General features: G+C 30.6%; 4 protein-coding genes across 4 annotated transcripts; all 4 read left to right on the forward strand.

Annotated features, from left to right (window-relative positions):
* The first annotated feature begins 6 nt into the window (after positions 1-6).
* LOC148764923 (F-box/kelch-repeat protein At3g23880-like) lies at positions 7-1429 on the forward strand. Its single transcript, XM_088814306.1, has one exon. It carries the CDS (start codon positions 38-40, stop codon positions 1400-1402), a length of 1365 nt encoding a protein of 454 aa, XP_088670432.1. The 5' UTR covers positions 7-37; the 3' UTR covers positions 1403-1429.
* Positions 1430-13357: 11928 nt separating this feature from the next.
* LOC105964278 (F-box/kelch-repeat protein At3g23880) lies at positions 13358-14434 on the forward strand. Its single transcript, XM_012988804.2, has one exon. The coding sequence runs from the start codon at positions 13358-13360 to the stop codon at positions 14432-14434; it is 1077 nt and encodes a 358-aa protein (XP_012844258.2).
* A 1303-nt stretch (positions 14435-15737) lies between these two features.
* LOC105964290 (F-box/kelch-repeat protein At3g23880) lies at positions 15738-17285 on the forward strand. Its single transcript, XM_012988816.2, has one exon. It carries the CDS (start codon positions 15781-15783, stop codon positions 17134-17136), a length of 1356 nt encoding a protein of 451 aa, XP_012844270.2. The 5' UTR covers positions 15738-15780; the 3' UTR covers positions 17137-17285.
* A 1579-nt stretch (positions 17286-18864) lies between these two features.
* Positions 18865-20166, forward strand: LOC105964291 (F-box/kelch-repeat protein At3g23880). The gene has a single exon (XM_012988818.2). The coding sequence runs from the start codon at positions 18865-18867 to the stop codon at positions 20164-20166; it is 1302 nt and encodes a 433-aa protein (XP_012844272.2).
* Positions 20167-20303: the final 137 nt, after the last annotated feature.

The raw sequence follows: 20303 nt of genomic DNA on the forward strand, positions 1-20303 counted from the left end.
CTCTAAGCGATCGAGAGTCGACAAGAGATCGAAAACCATGCACCGTGATCTCCCCGAAGAAATAATCGAAGAAATCCTCTTGTGCAATCTTCCGGTGAAAACCCTATTGAGATTCAAGTGCGTTTCGAAACAATGGCGGTCACTAATCTCCAGCAAACACTTCATCGAACGCCACCTGGCGAAGAACTCGTCGAGCCTCGATCACCACAAGCTCGTCGTCCTACACCCCGATCTCCCCAACCGCAGTTTCAGGTCGTGTTCTCTCCAATCTCTACACGAGAATTCGAACATCACGAGTTTCGATCACCACCCGCTGGACGATCTCATTCCCTTAATAAGGTCCCCTTACGACGACGCCGAATACAATAATTTCAGTGTGTATTTCAATCCAGCCCCTCATTATTGCATGACGACGTCAGCTGACGGTGGCGATGATGATAAAGAATATGGACGATATTACCCTCGTGCAGGTAGTTTTCAATTTGGGATATTGGGATCGTGCAATGGCCTAATACTCATCTCCGTAGACAAAGGGAATTTATTCTTGTGGAATCCTACAACAAGACAAGCCAAGAAAATTGCCTCACCCGAATCTTATGGTTTTACCGATGCATGGGACTTCCGACCCGGATATTTCATATATGGGTTCGGTTACGATGACTCCACCGACGACTACAAGATTGTATGCGTATTCGTCTTGGGTCCAATGAAGCAACGTAGGACCACCACAGAGATTTACAGTTGGAGGACTAATACTTGGAAGAAAATTGAGAATTTCGAAAAGGGAGTACTAGTTAGGTGCAATTTTGAACTCGGCATGTTTACAAAGGGCAAGTTTGTGAACGGAAAGCTGCATTGGCTAACGTCTCCATACAAAGAGGATGTATATGATGACGATGAATATTTAAATAGTTGGGAAATCGTCGGTTTTGATTTGGCGGAGGAGAAATACGAAATTGTGGGCCGGCCGCAGTACCTTTCGAGTCATAATCATTGCCAACCGCGGTTGCATGAGTTGGGAGGTCACCTTAGTTTGACTTGCTTCAACGAAGAAAGTGGTATGGATGTTTGGGTTATGACAAAGTACGGCGAGACGGAATCTTGGGTTAAGTTTTGGACATGTCCTCGTGGTGAGATGAGAATGGGTGCATGCCCGTTATGGTTGACCGTCGAGAATGGAGATATTGAAATGTGTTTTCCATCGCCAACTGGAATGCGTGTGGTTTTTTGTAAAGGAGGAAGTAGTCGTGTGTCGCACAAGTCTCGAATTGATATCGTTGATCCTACTCATTTCAATTTTCACTTTGAGCCCAATGTCTATGTCGAAAGCTTAGTTTCACCGTTCGGCGGCGATGATGAACAACTCCTCTCCGACCAGGCCAAGGATAATACTACTAGCTAGCTAGTAAGTCTCATATATATATATATATATATATATATATATATATATATATATATGTTGTTCAAGTTTAATCTTTTTTTTAGTAGGGAACATCTTTTCTAATTTATCATTTATGAATATTTCGTCCTCAACTATGATTATTGATTACTGTTGTATTTATTAACTTCAACTACTGACAAAATTTGATAAAACATAAAGTTTGAAACTTTGCATTCATCATTAGCCAATAGTTATTGCATTTTTGGAGACGATTTTACCCTTCATAATGTGAGAAATTATTTGCAAGAAAATCAAAAATTAGAAACAAAACTTCAAATAAGCTCTAGCAATTTTATAAAAGGGAAAATTTGACAAACGCCCCTCATCACACAAGTGTAGTTACAACTAAGGCTGGGGCTGAGTTGGATCTGTTGATATATATTCTAGTGTCGTTTCCGGTGCCATCTGGAATGCGTGTGGTTTTTGTAAAGGAGGAAGTAGTAGTCGTGTGTTGCACATGTCTCGAGTTGATATCGTCGATCCTACTCGTATGAATGTTGATTTTGAGGCCAATGTCGACGTCGAAACCTTAGTTTCACCGTTCGCCGGCGGCGATGATGAACCAACAACTCTCCTACCAGGCCAAGGATAATTAATACTTACTAGCTAGCTATATATATACATATGTTGTGCAACTTTAATCTTTTTTATTAGGGAACATGTTTTCTAATTTAATTTATTAATATTTCGTTCTCTTCAACTAGGATTATTATTGATTAATTATTGTGTTTTAATTATTCCCTTCAATTAGTGACAAAGTTTCGTTTGCAACTTTTGCAAACGATTTTACACTTTATAATGTGAGAAATTATTTGTAACAAAATGAAATATGATGTGTATCGGTAAACGTGGACTTGCGTGCCGGTTATGGTTGACCATCGAGAACGGAGATTTCTTAGTGTCTTTTCACGTGTCTTGTGGATCGGATGTGGTTGTTATAATGGAAGTAATGTGTTCAGGGCCGGTTCTAGGGGAGGCGAAGTAGGCGATCGCCAAGGGCCCCCGAATTTTTACGAAAATTTGGGGCCCCCAAATTATTTTATTTACATTTTATATATTAGTACTTATTTTAAAAAAAATTATTTTATATAATATTTTAGAACATCGGTTCTAAAATAAATTTAAGCTAAATGATCAATAGATATTTTTGCAATGTTCCTAACTTTGGGGCCCCTAAATATTAAATTTATAATGTGGTATTTGCTATAAATATTATACGTCACGAGAGGAAGTGAACCAGCAAATCATATTGTTGATTTTGAAATTTTTCCCACATTTTTAGCTACTTTATACTCATACATTTCAAAAATATTTCGGGGGCACCAACCCCGAACCCCCATAATCTTTTATTTCATCATTTTTAGAAAATATTATTTATATTTTTTTAATACATTCAATTTCGAATACTCATTAATAAAAATAAAAATAAAGTTTTATCAAATAGGGGCCCCTGTTTTCAGTTATTCTTTAAACCTCGCCTAGGGCCCCCGAATTCTCAGGAACGGCCATGTGTGTTGCATACGTCTCGAGTTAGGGTTGGTGATCCTAGTTACTTCGATGTTGGCTCTGATGCCATAATTTACATTGAAAGCTTAGTTTCACCGTTTGGCGACGAACAACAACTTCGCCGCCAATAATAATATATAGTACGAACTACTAGTATCGTATAATAAAAAAAATTGAATAACCATGTGCGTTCGAATTGACTCGATTGTTTACACGCTTATACTTGATTCAATAGATTCATTGTTTATATATGAAAATCAAAATAAATAATATGTGATATGGCTAAAACTAATAGATACATATGAAATTTTAAAATAAAGAATTTTAGTTATATTTTTCATTTTTATCTTTTCCAAAAACAAAAGGTTAGCTTCTTGAACTTGGTAAGTATCGTATAAGTTTGAATTTATAGAATGATTCTATTGGACAAGGAAAGAGACTCCTAATCTTGATTTTGAATTTTGTCAAATTATGAACACCCCTGAATGAAGATGAAATTACGAAAAAAAAACCCTTTATATTTGGATAATCATAACCATCCCATCAATTATGTATTGTTTTACGAAAAAAAATTCCTCACTTAGTAGGTAAATTTGATACCGTAAAAATTAAACGTGGAAGACAACACTTAAGGGATGGTTGTAATTAGTAATTACCCAAACAAGATGGTTTTTTTTTGTAATTTAATCTTTACCTCAGGGGCGAGTGCAAGCGTAATTTGCCCCTTTTGAATTGTTTGATGTATTAACCCTAAATTGTTTGAATCCTAACAATAAACGATTCTTTATAATCTAGGGTTAATAAATCTCTAGCTAATTAGTAATTAATAAGCAATCAAGAATGGCAACGGAGAAGAGATCAAAAACCCTGCACCATCTTCGAAGATGGTGCAGGGTTTTTAATTTGCCGGTGAAATCCCTATTGAGATTCAAGTGCGTTTCGAAACAATCGCATTCTTGAATCTCCGGCAAATAAGTTCATCAAATGCCACCTGGCAAAGAACTCGTCGAGCCTCGATCAGCGGTATAAGCTCGTCACCCTACACCCCGATATAGTCAACCGCACTCTGATCAGACCGGTCCGATACGGTTTTAGTAACATAGGGAGATAGGTACATTTGTTTTTTTTTTCTTTCCCCAAAATAAAAAATCAGCTTCTTGAACGAAAACCCTAATCTGATTTCAATCCTTTGATTTGATTTGAACTGTTTGTTGGATAAGGAAAGAGAATCCTAATTTGATTTCAATTGTTTAATTTTATTTGAACTTTTGGATGGATAATTAATTAAGGAAATAGAGTCCAAATTTGATTTTAATTGAATTCTCTGACAATTAATTAATTATTAGGGGCCATTTGATATACACCCCTAGAATGAAAAATATATGGGGATAAGTCCACCCCTAAAAATCTTTCTTTGAGATAACCCCCTGGAGAGGCAAAAGTACTATTGTGCTCTTATTTGTAATTTTTGCCCAACTGCATTCAGCATTTCTCCAACTGCATTCAGCACAATAGGAAACTGCATTCAACACATTTGGACCTGCATTTATCATTTTTCAAAATTTTCAATAAAATATTATAAAATTTTATTTTATTATTATTTATTATTATTTTTTAAATTAATTTTAATTTATTTTAATTATTTTACCTTTTTAATTTTTTTAATTTTTTCAATTTTTTTAATTTTTTTATTTTTTTTTATTTTTTAAAATTTTTAATTTTTTTTTATTTTTTAAATTTTTAAATTTTTAAATTTTTTTGTTTTGTTAATTTTTTTTAAAAAAATTATTTTTAATAATTTTCTGTACATAAATTGACTACATATGACTATATAGTATAGTACATGTAATAGTCACGTATAGTTATATATAATATGTACATTCTTTTTCCTCCAAAGTTATATATTGTCTTGTACCTTCTCTTCACCCCAGAGTTATATATAGTCGACCGACTATGTAGACCACTTATTATATACTAAAAATAACTTCACCGACACCAACAACAAAAATCACAATTTAAATCTTGATATCATAAATTAACTTGTACAAATATAGATCGAAATACACAATCACTTCTTCAACAAAGAACAAATCACCATGATCAATTAGTACCGAACAAAAAAATGGATATACACGATCATCAACATCACTATACATCAGAAAAAACACATAGTTTATATATAATTATATATTACTACATGTTACGACATGTGACTATATATGACTATATGTATATGACTACATGTGACTATATATGACTATATTTATATGACCGCATGTGACTATATATGACTACATGTGACTATATATGATATACATGTATATGACCACATGTGACTATATATGACTACATGTATATGACCACATGTGACTATAGAGTATAGTCATATATAGTGTAGTTTGTGGTATATAGCTTCAAATCTCACTTTTCAATACGACCACAACTCCGATTTATCAGTTGCAAAAAAATAATAATTTAATTTGACGAACACCATGTCTCTCGATAAAAACTTCGTACATAGAAGTTGTTCAAACACCGAGACCTGTAACAAAAAATCAACAATTATCATTAACTGCAATAACAAAATCAAATTCGAAATACATAAATTATTATTAATATACGTTCAAATGTACAATGTACAAATCAAAATCAGTTCCATTTACAAGTTCATGTTCACATAATAATCCTCTACAGTAACACTCTATGCTACATTCCTCAAATTTCATATATATTAAAAAAATGCAAACTTCCACCGATTATCAATATAACATCATCAAGCTTCTACTTCTCTCTTTTTGTTAAAAAAAAAAAAAAAAAAAAACCAACTGAAACTTCAATATTCATCGAGAAACAAAAAGAGTGCACATGGGATAAACAAGGTTGTGAACAGATAAAACTTTTGGTAATTCCATTGACCTATGCATAATGCATCCCAATTTGTTTTGATTTTTAATTTATGCAAACACAAAAAAAATATTAAGCAAACGATTAGGATTTAATAAAAATAACTGAACAACGGGGGGAAAATAAAACGAATCACCTTAAAGATCTAGATCTTGTTTGTCTTCACGTTCTTCTTCGTCCTCTTCTTCTTCTCTCCGCCGATGGCCGCCTTTCCGGCATCCTGGGAGAGCTTCTTGCCAGCCTTCGGCTTCTTCTTCGACGCCACCATCGGAGATTTGTTTTTTTTTTTTTGGCGACAGAAACTTAGAGAGAGGGAGAGAAGAAAACTTTTGTTTTTTGGCGATAGAAACTTAAAGAGAGGGAGAGAAGACGAGAGGGAGAGAGGAAGAGAAGAAGACAGAGAGAGAAAGGGGATCGGGGAAATAAAACGGCGTGGGTTTGGTGGTAGAGAGATTAGGGCAAGTATTTGAATTAAATTAAAAGGGTAAAAGGGGTATTTTAAATTGTCTAGGGGGGTCTCACTAATTAAGATCAGAATTTGGGTTTTTAACTAGGACAAAAATATTTAATGGGTCTCCTCATATATATTTTCAAAATTAGGGGGTTATCACTCATTTCCCCTAATTACTAGTAATTCACCCGTGCGATGCACGGATCAACTTTTTTTAGAAAAAAAGTTTTGGATAAAATAAAACGAACGAAAAATTTGACAGTTGATTTACATGCAAATATTACCAAAAAAATGTTTTAATGAATCAAAATATACATTTATTTGTAATTTACCTTCATATTCGCTGAAAATCTTTTGTGCACACAATATTGCTCGTAATTTAGTTATATCGCCCGATTCTGAATTGATAAATAAATTTATTTCAAATCTACTTTTAACTCTAGACATTGCGACGTACAATTGCCTATGCCACCCTAATATTAACACTAATATTACTAACAACAACCACTAATGCTACTAATATTAAAACCAACATTGATAGTACTAAAACAATACTAATATTAATACTAAAACCAACACTAATAATACTAATATTAATACCAATCCCAATATTAATACGATGATTAATGTTAATATTAATATCAACACCAATATTAATAATAATACGCCAATTCGAATAAAAATATTTAATGTTAAAACTAATACACCAATATTAATACAAACAATAATATTAATACTGATACTAATACTAATACTCATACTAATACTAATGTTAATATTAATATTAATATTAATACTAATACTAAGACTAATGCTAATGCTAATGCTAATGCTAATACGCCAAGACTAATATGAATTTGCATAATAATAATATTAATAATGATAATAATAATAATAATAATAATAATAATAATAATAATAATAATAATAATAATAATAATAATAATAATAATAATAATAATAATAATAATAATAATAATAATAATAATAATAATAATAATAATAATAATAATAATAATAATAATAATAATAATAATAATAATAATAATAATAATAATAATAATAATAATAATAATAATAATAATAATAATAATAATAATAATAATAATAATAATAATAATAATAATAATAATAATAATAATAATAATAATAATAATAATAATAATAATAATAATAATAATAATAATAATAATAATAATAATAATAATAATAATAATAATAATAATAATAATAATAATAATAATAATAATAATAATAATAATAATAATAATAATAATAATAATAATAATAATAATAATAATAATAATAATAATAATAATAATAATAATAATAATAATAATAATAATAATAATAATAATAATAATAATAATAATAATAATAATAATAATAATAATAATAATAATAATAATAATAGTAATAATAGTAATAATAGTAATAATAGTAATAATAATAATAATAATAATAATAATAATAATAATAATAATAATAATAATAATAATAATAATAATAATAATAATAATAATAATAATAATAATAATAATAATAATAATAATAATAATAATAATAATAATAATAATAATAATAATAATAATAATAATAATAATAATAATAATAATAATAATAATAATAATAATAATAATAATAATAATAATAATAATAATAATAATAATAATAATAATAATAATAATAATAATAATGATGATGATGATAATAACTATGATAATAATATAGATATATTGATATCGATACTGATAATGATATACTACTACTGATATTAATACTTATATTAATACTAATACACATATTAATACACATACACGTATTGATACTGATATTGATACCGATACCGATACCGATACTGATACTGATACCCATACTAATATTAATACCAATACTAATACCAATATTAATATTCATACCAATAGTCATACCAATACTCATACATATATTGATACATATATTGATATTGATACTGATACTCATATTCATACTCATACTGATACTGAGACTCATGTTGTTATTGATAATGATATTAATACTAATAGTGATACTGATACTAATACTGATATTGATAGCAATACTGATACTGATACTAATACTAATATCATACTAATACTAATACTTATACTAATACTAATACTAATATTAATATTGATACAAATATTAATACTACTATTAATACTAATACTGATACTGATACTGATACTATTACTAATACTTATATTAATAGTAATTCTAATACTAATACTAATACTAATACAAAGATAAATATTAATACTAATACTAATACAAATACATTGTTCTAGTACTTCACCCGTGCGTTGCACGGGGTATTCATCGTAAAAATAAATATTTTATTTAAAAAAGAGTCCTCGAAATAGTAAGATCAATGATATGCAATACAAATTAGTAGAAAGTAAAAGAAAATAAAAAAATTTATTCTATATTGTGTAAGTAATGAATACCAGTACCAGTACCAGTACCAATATGAATACAAATACCAATACTATTACCGTTATCATTACCATCACCAATATCAATACCATTACTATGACCATTACCATTGCAGTTACCGTCACCAATACCAATACCATTACCATTTCCATTACTAATGCTAAAACTAATACTAATATGATAATAATACTATTATTATTAGTGTTAGTAATTCTAATGTTATTGCTAATCCTAATCCTGGTATTAACTCTAATCTTAATTCTAATACTAATCTCAATCATTGTTCTAATCCAAATTGTAATCCTAATGGTAATGCCAATCTTAATCTTAACACTAATTTTAATCATAATCTTAATCCTAATAATAATACGAATCATAATTCTAATCCCTATAGAAATGCAAATATGCTAATGCTAACGGTAATCTTAATACCAATCTTTATATGCTAATGCTAATGGTAATGCAAATCCTAATTCTAATTATAATTATAATCATAATCATAATGCCGATATTAATACTAATTCTAATTATAATGCTAATTTGAATACTAATATTCGTAATAATATCAATTCTAATATGTTAATACTAATTCTAATCTTAATCATAATACTAAGTAATACTAATACTAATATGGACCATAATCATAATGCTAATATTCATACTAATATGCATATTGATATTCATACTAATATTAATCGTAATATGCTAACGATAATGTTAATGCTAATCATAATCTTAATCCTAATGCTAATACAAATATTAGTATTAATAATAATACTAAACTAATACTTATATGTTAATTCTAATGCCAATACTAATGTTAATCCTAATATACTAATGCTAATGTTAATCCAAATATACTAATTCTAATCTTAATATACCAATGCTAATTATAATTCTAATTCTACTGCTACTGCTAATGGTAATGCTACTACTAATACTGATGCAACTCAAATAATGATACTAATATAATTATGACCGAAAATGAAGGGTAAATAAAAAGTAATTATATGGAAATTATTAAACAAAAAATCATTACAAAAACAATAATAAACCATCTACCAATTATTACCAATAATAGATTTTTCTACCCCTTTAGATTTTGGAATAATCTAAGAAACTATAAAAAAATATAGTTGAAAACATTATTGATTTAGTTTGATGGAAGTAATTTGAATGAAGATTATGAGGAGTAATTAAAATTAGGTCATAAAGCTATCCAAAATTTTAGTAATTAATTTCATATATAAAAACGAATTGCATAAAATTAGGGGATATGTATCCAACTAATAAAAATTTATAGCGATGAAACATGCGTAGTGCCAGGAGTTGAAAAATGCGTACAAAAAAAGGTTTTACTTGATATTTTAATATTTTATTTAAATTAAGCTTGAAACTGGATCTAATTTTATAAAATATTGGATCCTACAACTATAAATCTCATTTCAATAAAAAAAAAACATTAAAATTTAAAAGAAACGTGAGGAATATTAATGATTTGTATTTGGATCGAGTGCGTGTTGAGGAAAAAAAATGGAAAAAAAGAAGGTGGAGGTTCGAGTGCTGAAAATTACATATAATTATTAACACTAGAAGACAATTACATATGATAATATGATGTAGATCATCATATGAAGTAGTTGGATCAAGGGCAATCACATTGTTGTGGGAAATTATATAGCATGGATTATTACGTAATTATGAAAATATTTTAAATTTTCAAAATTTGAATTCTAAAATGAGTGACAATCTAAAATTTTGAAATCATTGATTATATAATGAAATGATTTGATTTGAATTGATTTGGAAATAGTTAATCATGGCAATTAATAAATATGTATTAAGTTAATTTGAAAATAATTAATTTTGATTGACAACTAATTGAACCACCTAATCCGAGAGAATTTAAGCCACAATAAAAGACATAATTTATCCTATTTTATGATGCATATAATATGGGAAAAAATATAATTATGAAAAAATGTAAAAATTGTCATGATTTGATATATACAGATAATCTTGAACAAAAATTAAAAAATAAAGTTAATTTGAATGAATCATATCTTAAAATAGAGATAATTGAATATATATATATATATATATATATATATATATATATATATATATATATATATATATATATATATATATATATATATATATATATATATATATATATATATATATATATATATATATATATATATATATATATATATAATATTATTGTTTTGTTTTTTGAAAGAGAAAGTAATACTCATATGGAAATTTTATCTATTACAAAAAATAATATTATATATTTTTCAGAAAAAAAAAGAATATTTTTTATTGTACATTATTGAATTTTATTAATATATGATTATATTTTACGAAATGAAATAATGAAATAATAAAATATTTATATGTTGTATTTTAAAAAATATATAATTTATTGAATGCATATCCCGTTATTCTATAATTACGAAAATTAAAAAAATATGTACATATTTAATTATTAAAATTAGTCGATTATTACAATGAAAAAAATTCCTAAAATTTATTTGAATATTCATAAAAAATGGACGTTCAAACGAATATATTTGAATATTCTTAATGTTAATGTAGTAATTTATTCAAAAAAATTAAGATTGAAACATAAAATAGAAAATTATAATGAATGTAAAATATGTAAACTATAAGAATATAAAATAAAACTTCAAAATTGCACTAATGAAGCAAAAGTACAAAAAATGTTTGTCTTTATTATTTAAAAAAAAAAACATTCAAAAGATGATATATGTCAATTGTGGTGAAACTTGTACATACAACAATATTGTCCAATCCTCTTTTCAAAATCAAAGAAAAATAAAAAAAACTCTTTGATTTCCACGTTTCCACATGTAATAAATGATTCAATGTCGATTTCTTTCATTTCTGTTTGACAAAACAATAATCGATTTTTGGATAATGATAAATATATAAGTCAATTAAATTAAAAAACTAAATACAAACTTTTACATAAAAAAATTAATAAATGAAATTACAAAAATTATATGCAAACCGAAACAATGTAGCACATAGGACATAAGTTGGATTCGTAAACAACATCTGCAAGAAATACATAAAGAAAAAAGTATTAGCATAGTTATGTTGTTAAATAAAAATATTAAACGGATTTAAACCATCTAAATTAAATTATAATACGATAAATGCATGAAATCAATTGAAAAAAAATTACAAAAAAAAAAAACCAAAAAGAGAAAACGAAAAACGAAAAACAAAAACAACTCGAATGGAATGGGTGATGAAGAATAGTGTAGGGTGAAATAAATAGATAGGGGTTTATATAGTTTTGATAACTATATAGTAATTAGGAAATTTTTTGAATTCAAATTTCAAACATGATTATAGATGGGAAAAAGAAAAGGTAAGAAATCATCAATTCAATTCGGATGATTTGATTTCTATTGATTAGGAATTAATTTTAAAATATTAAACAATATTTATGGTTATTGAATGTTTTCATTAAACTAACAATATCATTAAATATAATGATCTTAAATAGGTAAGAAATCAAATTTCATATCATAAAATGTATATTCTGATTTTAGAAAAAATTAAAATAAATAAAACATACACGTTTTTTATTTGGTCATTTTTCTTTGTATTTTAATAATAAAATTATAAATTTCATAATATATTATTAATATGTTAATTTGAAATCGAATATTTTAATGCATTATTAAACAATATTAATATATTATTTTAATATTTTTTTTATTGAATGGATATTCGAATATTCCAGAATATTGAAAAAAAAAATTGTATTCCTTTATTCTAATATTTGAATATTAAAAAAATATTTTTTTTTTTCTAAAAATTATTTGAATATTCGTAAAAAAATTGAATGTACTGATTTTTTTTAAAAAGACAACCAATAAATATATTTTCAAATACTGGAAATGTAAATAAGATTTTTTTTATTTCGAATTTATAAAATATTAATTTTGGAAATAATATATATACACGTGGTAATTGTTAAAATGAGTGTATAAATGTTAAATAGGAAATAACTTAAATACATACCAAAATAAAATTTACAACTCACCAATTGAAGAATCCACCTCATCAATTGAACTCCAACTAAGCAATTTTGATAAATGACATCATCATTTGCCACATGTCAATCATTGAGGGCATAGATTCTCTTTTTATATTATATATAGATTAATGGTGCAATTATGGAAGTTAATGGTTGTAAATTGTAATCTATCTAGTCTATAAATATATGTATGTATATGTAAAATAAAGCATAAAGGTTAAATCTTTAAGCAATCAAGAATAATGGGATCCATGAGCTCTAAGCAATCGAGTGTCGACAAGATATCGAAAACCATGCATCACCGTGATAGAAAAAATGGCGTTCATTAATCTCCAGCAAACATTTTGTCGAACGTCACCTGGCGAAGAACTCGTCGAGCCTCGATCACCGCAAGCTCGTCGTCCTACACCCCGATCTCCCCAACCGCAGTTTCAGGTCGTGTTCTCTCCAATCTCTACACGAGAATTCGAACATCACGAGTTTCGATCACCACCCGCTGGACGATTTCGTTCCCTTAATAATGTCCCCTTACGACGATGCAGAATACAATAATTCCCGTAGGTATTTCTATCCAGCCACTCATTACTGCATGACGACGATGATGTCAGACGGTGGCGAAGATAAAGATTATGGACGATATTACCCTCGTGGTAGTTTTCTATTTGGGATATTGGGATCGTGCAACGGCCTAATAGTCGTCTCCGTGGACAAGGGGGATTTATTCTTGTGGAACCCTACAACAAGACAAGTCAAGAAAATCGCCCCACCCGAATCTTACGGTCTTACCGATGCATGGGACTTCTGGTCCGGATATTTCTTACACGGGTTCGGTTACGATGACTCCACCGACGACTACAAGATTGTATGCGTATTCATCCTGCGTCGAGAGGAGCCACGTTGGACCACCACGGAGATTTACAGTTGGAGGACTAATACTTGGAAGAAAATCGAGAATCTCGAAAAGGGCCTACTAATTGGGCGCGCTTATGGTTTCGGCATGCTTACAAAGGGCAAGTTTGTGAACGGAAAGCTGCATTGGCTTACGTTGTCTCCGTACAACGAGGGCGGATACGGAGATAATTGGGAGATCGTCGCTTTTGATTTGGCGGAGGAGAAATACGAAATTGTGGGCCGGCCGCAGTACCTTTTGAGTCATACTCATTACCGACCGCGGTTGCATGAATTGGGAGGCTACCTTAGTTTGACTTGTTTAAACGAGAAACATTGTATGGATGTTTGGGTTATGACAAAGTACGGCGAGACGGAATCTTGGGTTAAGTTTTGGACATGTTGTCGTCCTCTCGAGAAGTCGCTCGGTGTTATTGCTGGATACCCGTGCCCGTTATGGTTGACCACCGTCGAGAATGGAGGAGATATCGTAGTGTCTTTTCCGGTGCTATCTGGAATGCGTGTGGTTTTTTGTAAAGGAGGAAGTAGTCGTGCGTTGCACATGTCTCGAGTTGATATCGTCGATCCTACTCATATGAATGATGACTTTGAGGCCAATGTCTACGTCGAAACCTTAGTTTCACCGTTCGGCGGTGGGGGCGGCGGCGATGATGAACAACAACTCTCCCACCAGGCCAAGGATAATTAATACTTACTAGCTAGTACATATATATATATATATATATATATATATATATATATATATATATATATATATATATATATATATATATGTTGTGCAACTTTAATCCTTTTTATAAGGGAACATGTTTGCTAATTTAATTTATGAATATTTCGGTCTCTTCAACTAGGATTATTATTGATTAATTATTGTGTTTTAATTATTCCCTTCAACTAGTGACAAAGTTTCGTTTGCAACTTTTGCATTCATCATAGTTATTGCATTTTTTGCAAACGATTTTACACTTTATAATGTGAGAAATTATTTGCAACAAAATGAAATATGATGATGTGGATTGGTAAACGTGGACTCGCGTGCCCGTTATGGTTGACGAGAACCGAGATTGGAGATAATATCATAGTGTCTTTTCCCGGTGTCTTACGGATTCGATGTGGTTGTTTATAATGGAAGTAATGTGTTGCATACGTCCCGAGTTCGTAGGGGGACCATCCTAGTTATTTCAATGTTGGCTTTGACGCCAAAATGTATGTTGAAAGCTTAGTTTCACTGTTTGGCCACGAACAAAAACTTAATTCGCCGCCAATAATAATAATAGTACTACTATTCTCTTATAATAAAAAAAAAAAAAAAATTGAACAACCATGCGTTCGAATTGACTCGATTGTTTACACCCTTATTCATGATTCAATAGGTTCATTGTTTAGATATCAAAATCAAAATAAATATTATGCAATATGGCAAAAAAAAAAAAAAAAAAAAAAAAGAAAAAGTATACGTACTTGAAAGTTGAAATGGAAGAAATGCGATTTTTAAATTATTTTACATATGAAAATTTAAAATAAAGAATTTTAGTATATTTTTCATTTTTTTCTTTTTCCAAAAACAAAAGGTTAGCTTGAAATTGGTAGTTATCGTATAAGTTTGAGTTTATAGAATGATTCTATTGGATAAGGATAGAGACTCTAATCTGATTTTGAATTGAGGCAAATTAAGGACACCCTGAATTATGTTTAAATTAAAAAAAAAAAAAAAAAAATCTTTATATTTGGGTAATTACAACCATCCCTTCATATTTTACCGAAAAGAAAAATCACTTATTCAGTAGGTAAATTTAACAGCGTAAAAATTACACGTATAGATAACACGCAGTTAAAAGAGGTGGTTGTAATTACCCAAACAACAGGGTTTTTTCGTAATTTAATCTTAAATAAGGGGAAGTGCAACCGTAATTTGCCCTTTTTGAATTGTTTGGTGTATTAACCCTAATTTGTTTGAATCCTAATAATAAACGATTCTTACTCATCTAGGGTTAATAAATCTCTAGCTAATTAGTAATTAATAAGCAATCAAGAATGGCAACGGAGGAGAAGAGATCAAAAACCCTGGACCATCTTCCCCAAGAAATAATCGAAGAAATCCTGTACAAACTTCCGGTTAAATCCCTGTTCAGATTCAAGTGCGTTTCGAAACGATGGCGTTTTTTAATCTCCAGCAAAAAATTCGCCGAACACCACCTCAAGAAATCAAGAACAAATTTGAGCCGTCAAAGGCTCATCATCTTGAACAGTGACGTCATCAACCGCAGTTTCCGGTCATGCTCTCTCCAAACCCTAATCGAGAATTCGAACGTCGCAAGTTTCGATCATCATCGGATGGACCTGCGCACAGCCGATCGCATCCCCATGAGTAGTAGTAGTAGTATCACCAGTTTTTCCGATGAAAGAGACGAGCACTATAACCTCCGCCGGCTGTACAATCCGACCACTCATTATCCGATGATGGCGGCGCCGATGATGACGTCAGCGAGAAAAACGAGAAGGAGGTTTAGCAACTACCCTCGCTGCGATTTTTTACTCGAGGTGTTGGGATCGTGCAACGGGTTGATACTCGTCTCGGTTGACGTGAGGAATTTGATTTTATGGAACCCTACAACGAGACAAGCCAAGAATATTTCCCCGCCCGAGAACCGCAGTCGTTATTTTTATAGCGATGACTTTATAGATGGCGGATCTTTCGTGTACGGATTAGGGTACGATGAATCCACCGAGGACTACAAGGTCGTCTGTTTTTTCGTCGAGTATGAAAAGCCGCACAATACCACCACCACGATGATTTACAGTAGGAGAGCTAATTCTTGGAAGAGAGTCGAGAGTTTCGAAAAGGGCTTTTTTAGGTTGGATATTTGCGGCACGTTTGTGAACGGAAAGCTGCATTGGATGACGGAGGAGGATAAGAATAAACGCGGTCGTTGGGATATTGTTTCTCTTGATTTGGCGGAGGAGAAATACGAAACGGTGGCCCCACCGCAGAGCCGTACTCATTATCGACCACGGTTGCACGATTTGGGAGGTTGTCTAACTTTGACTAGTTTTGACCGGAATTTGGATATGGATGTTTGGGTTATGACGAAAAAGTGCGGCGAGACGGAATATTCTTGGACTAGGGTTTGGAAACTTTGTCATGATATGATGTTATACGGCCATCGTGGAAATACTGTGTGCCCGTTGTGGTTGACGAGAATCGAGAATGGAGATATCGTAGTGACTTTTGCAGTGTCGTATGGATTGGACGTGGTTGTTTATAATGGAAGTAATGTGGTGCATACGTCTCGAGTTCGTACGGTTGACGATTCGAGTTGCCTCGATGTTGAGTTTCAAGCCAAAATCTTTGTCGAAAGCTTAGTTTCACCGTTTGGGGATCAACAATGATCGATCTAGTGTCGTATATGTTATGTGATTTAAATCTTTTTAATTTTCAAAATAACATGTTTCTAATTTATGAATATTTTGTCATCTTTTTATAGACATTGTTTTGATTTCAAGAATTTTGGGGGTTTATTAGAAGCGAATTTATATATAATGTTCTTGTCTATGAATATATTACAGGCAATATAGTATATATATACACACACACACTCACACTTCATAGCTTAAACCATTGCTATATATTTTCTCCTTTAGTGCTATTACGTGTACATTTGCACATAATCACACAATTAACCATATGTATGTATGCTCAGTGGGTCGTTATTAATTCCATTTACAATTAACAGTCATCCGGTGTAAATAACCTAGTGTAACATCACTACCTCTGATCGAGCATATATTTGTGATCTATTTAATATTTAAAATTTGAGGGGTGTAAGTGTAATTAGAAAAGATATATAGGAGGTATGTGTAAAATAAAAACTACGTGAAAACAATTATATCTCGTTTAAGCCCCCATGGTATTCAATAACTTAAATTAAATATTCTTTTTTTTTTTTTGACGAGTACTTCTATTAAATATTCGCTTTGTCTCGTTTGCTGTGCACATATTAAAAAAAGGGTAAATTACAAATACCCCCATGAGGTATGGTCGAATTACAAAAACACCCCTCTTGTTTGGATAATTACAACCACCCCCTCAACTCCTCAAATTTAGTGGAATCTTCGAGATTATGTGGAATATTATCACTTTTGTACCCGTTTTATCCCATTCAAACTCTACATTATGAAGCAAGATGATCATAATATGTGATTTAAAGCTTGTATATATCAGTTTGTGGTGCATCGGAAACTGTATTTTTTCCACAAAACGAGTATAAACTAGAGCACATTTCACGGAATCTAGATGACTATGTTGAATTTGGCACCATAAAGGTGGAGGTCTAAGAAAAAATCATAGTTGAGGGGTAGATGTAATTATCCAAACAAGAGGGGGTTTTTTGTAATTTGACCATACCTCAGGGGGGTGTTTGTAATTTACCCTTAAAAAAATTAGTAATAAACGTTCATGGATTGAAGTAAAAAAAATATATATATATACAATAATTATTGATATCCTATTTTGAATCGCATTTCGATGTAAGAATTTAATTATAGCCCACCATAATAATAGTTTGAAAATTAACATAATTATCTAATCTTTAAATTTTTTATTTAATTGTTGAATTTAGAAATTTATAAAAAGATTAAATATGTCGTGTTATTGCAAAAAATAGATAATTTTAAAAACAAATATGGTAATATATTAAAAGAAAAAAAAAACAATTTGAAACCCCTAATTGTAAGTCTAAGTTCATCATTGATCAATTTTGAATTGAGTATGTTGAAGGAATTAGGGCTAAATGTTTACCAAAAAAAAAATATTTATGTTAATAGATTTTGCTTATTAATTAAAATTGGCTAAGGAAAGAGCATCCTGATTTAATTCGAATTGTTTGATGAAAGAGAATCCTAATTTGATTTGCTTCCACAATTACTCCGTATTAATGGTGCAATTCTACAAACAAGTTAATCATGTTATATATATATATATATATATATATATATATATATATATATATATATATATATATATATATATATATATATATATATATATATATACACACGTTTTAAAACCATATATTTCACCAGCTGTAGAATCTCGTAAGCCTAAGCAAACCGAGAATAATGGGGTCTACGAGCACAATATTGCACCATCTTCCCGACGAAATAATCGAAGAAATATTGTCCAATTTGCCGGTGAAATCCCTATTGAGATTCAAGTGCGTCTCGAAACGATGGCGTTTTTTAATCTCCAGCAAACAATTCACCGAACACCACCTCAAGAAATCGAGAACAAATTTGAGCCATCAAAAGCTCATCATCTTAAACACCGACGTCATCGACCGCAGTTTCGCTTACCTCATCGATCGCGGTTTCAAGTCGTGCTCTCTCCTTTCTTCACTCGATAATTCGACCATCGCAAGTTTCGATCGTCCTCCATTAATGAACCATATCCGCTACGGCTGTAATAATATTCTCCGTCGGAAATATTTCAATCCAGCCACCGATAATTTTGATGTTTACGATTACAATAGTTATGTGCAATACTACCCTAGTGATAGTTATATACTCGAGATATTGGGATCGTGTAACGGGCTAGTACTCATCTCGGTAGACAGGGCAAATTTATTCGTATGGAACCCTACGACACGACGAGCCAAGAGAATTGATCCGCCCGCATGTCACGCATTTAGCGACGACTTATGGGATATCCATCGGGGAGCTTTCGCGTACGGATTCGGGCACGACGAAATCGCCGACGAATATAAAATCGCGTGCGTTTTCTTCACATATAAAGAAAAGCCGCGCAGGACCGCCACCGAGATTTATAGTTCGAGGACCGGTTCTTGGAAGAAAATCGAGGATTTCGACATGGCTAGATTTAGGAGGCTTAGGTTTTTCAGTTGCGGCAAGTTTATGCACGGCAAGTGTGTGAACGGAAAGCTGCATTGGCTGACGGATCCGAAAGAGTGTGTTTGTTGGGAAATTGTTTCTCTTGATTTGTCGGAGGAGAAATATGGGATCGTGGGCCGGCCCGAGTACTTTTCGAATCATGCGCACTATCGACCACGGTTGCATGAATTGGGAGGGTATCTAAGTTTGACTAATCTTAATGAAAATTACAGGGTGAATGTTTGGGTTATGACAAAGTACGGCGAGACGGAATCTTGGGTGCGGTTTTTGACAACTAATTGTGATGGGATGGTGCGCGGAATATTCTTGTGCCCGTTGTGGTTGATGATCGAGAATGGAGATATCGTAGTGGCCAACCCGAAGTCTCGCGGATTGGATGTGGTTTTTTGTAATGGGGGTAATTTGTTGCATACGTTTCGAGTTGACGATGTTTTTACCGACGATTCTAGTGTTCAGAACTTCGATGCCAATATCTACGTCGAAAGCTTAGTTTCGCCGTTCGGGGATGAGTAACTCACCTCATTTCAGTGGTACTTTATATATATAGAATCATTAGCTTTAGTTTTTCTTTTTCTTTTTCCTTTTAATTTAAGAAATATGTTTTCTAGTTTATGAGTATTTTGTACTCTTTTAATTATAGAAAATTGTTG

Source organism: Erythranthe guttata, chromosome 14 (assembly GCF_056151865.1).
Source record: "Erythranthe guttata isolate IM_541 chromosome 14, IM_541, whole genome shotgun sequence".
NCBI classification, from domain to species: domain Eukaryota; kingdom Viridiplantae; phylum Streptophyta; class Magnoliopsida; order Lamiales; family Phrymaceae; genus Erythranthe; species Erythranthe guttata.

Coding starts and splice junctions, on each gene's coding strand:
- LOC105964291 (XM_012988818.2), top strand. CDS start 18,865: ATGGGGTCTACGAGCACAATATTGCACCATCTTCCCGACGAAATAATC.
- LOC148764923 (XM_088814306.1), top strand. CDS start 38: ATGCACCGTGATCTCCCCGAAGAAATAATCGAAGAAATCCTCTTGTGC.
- LOC105964278 (XM_012988804.2), top strand. CDS start 13,358: ATGTCCCCTTACGACGATGCAGAATACAATAATTCCCGTAGGTATTTC.
- LOC105964290 (XM_012988816.2), top strand. CDS start 15,781: ATGGCAACGGAGGAGAAGAGATCAAAAACCCTGGACCATCTTCCCCAA.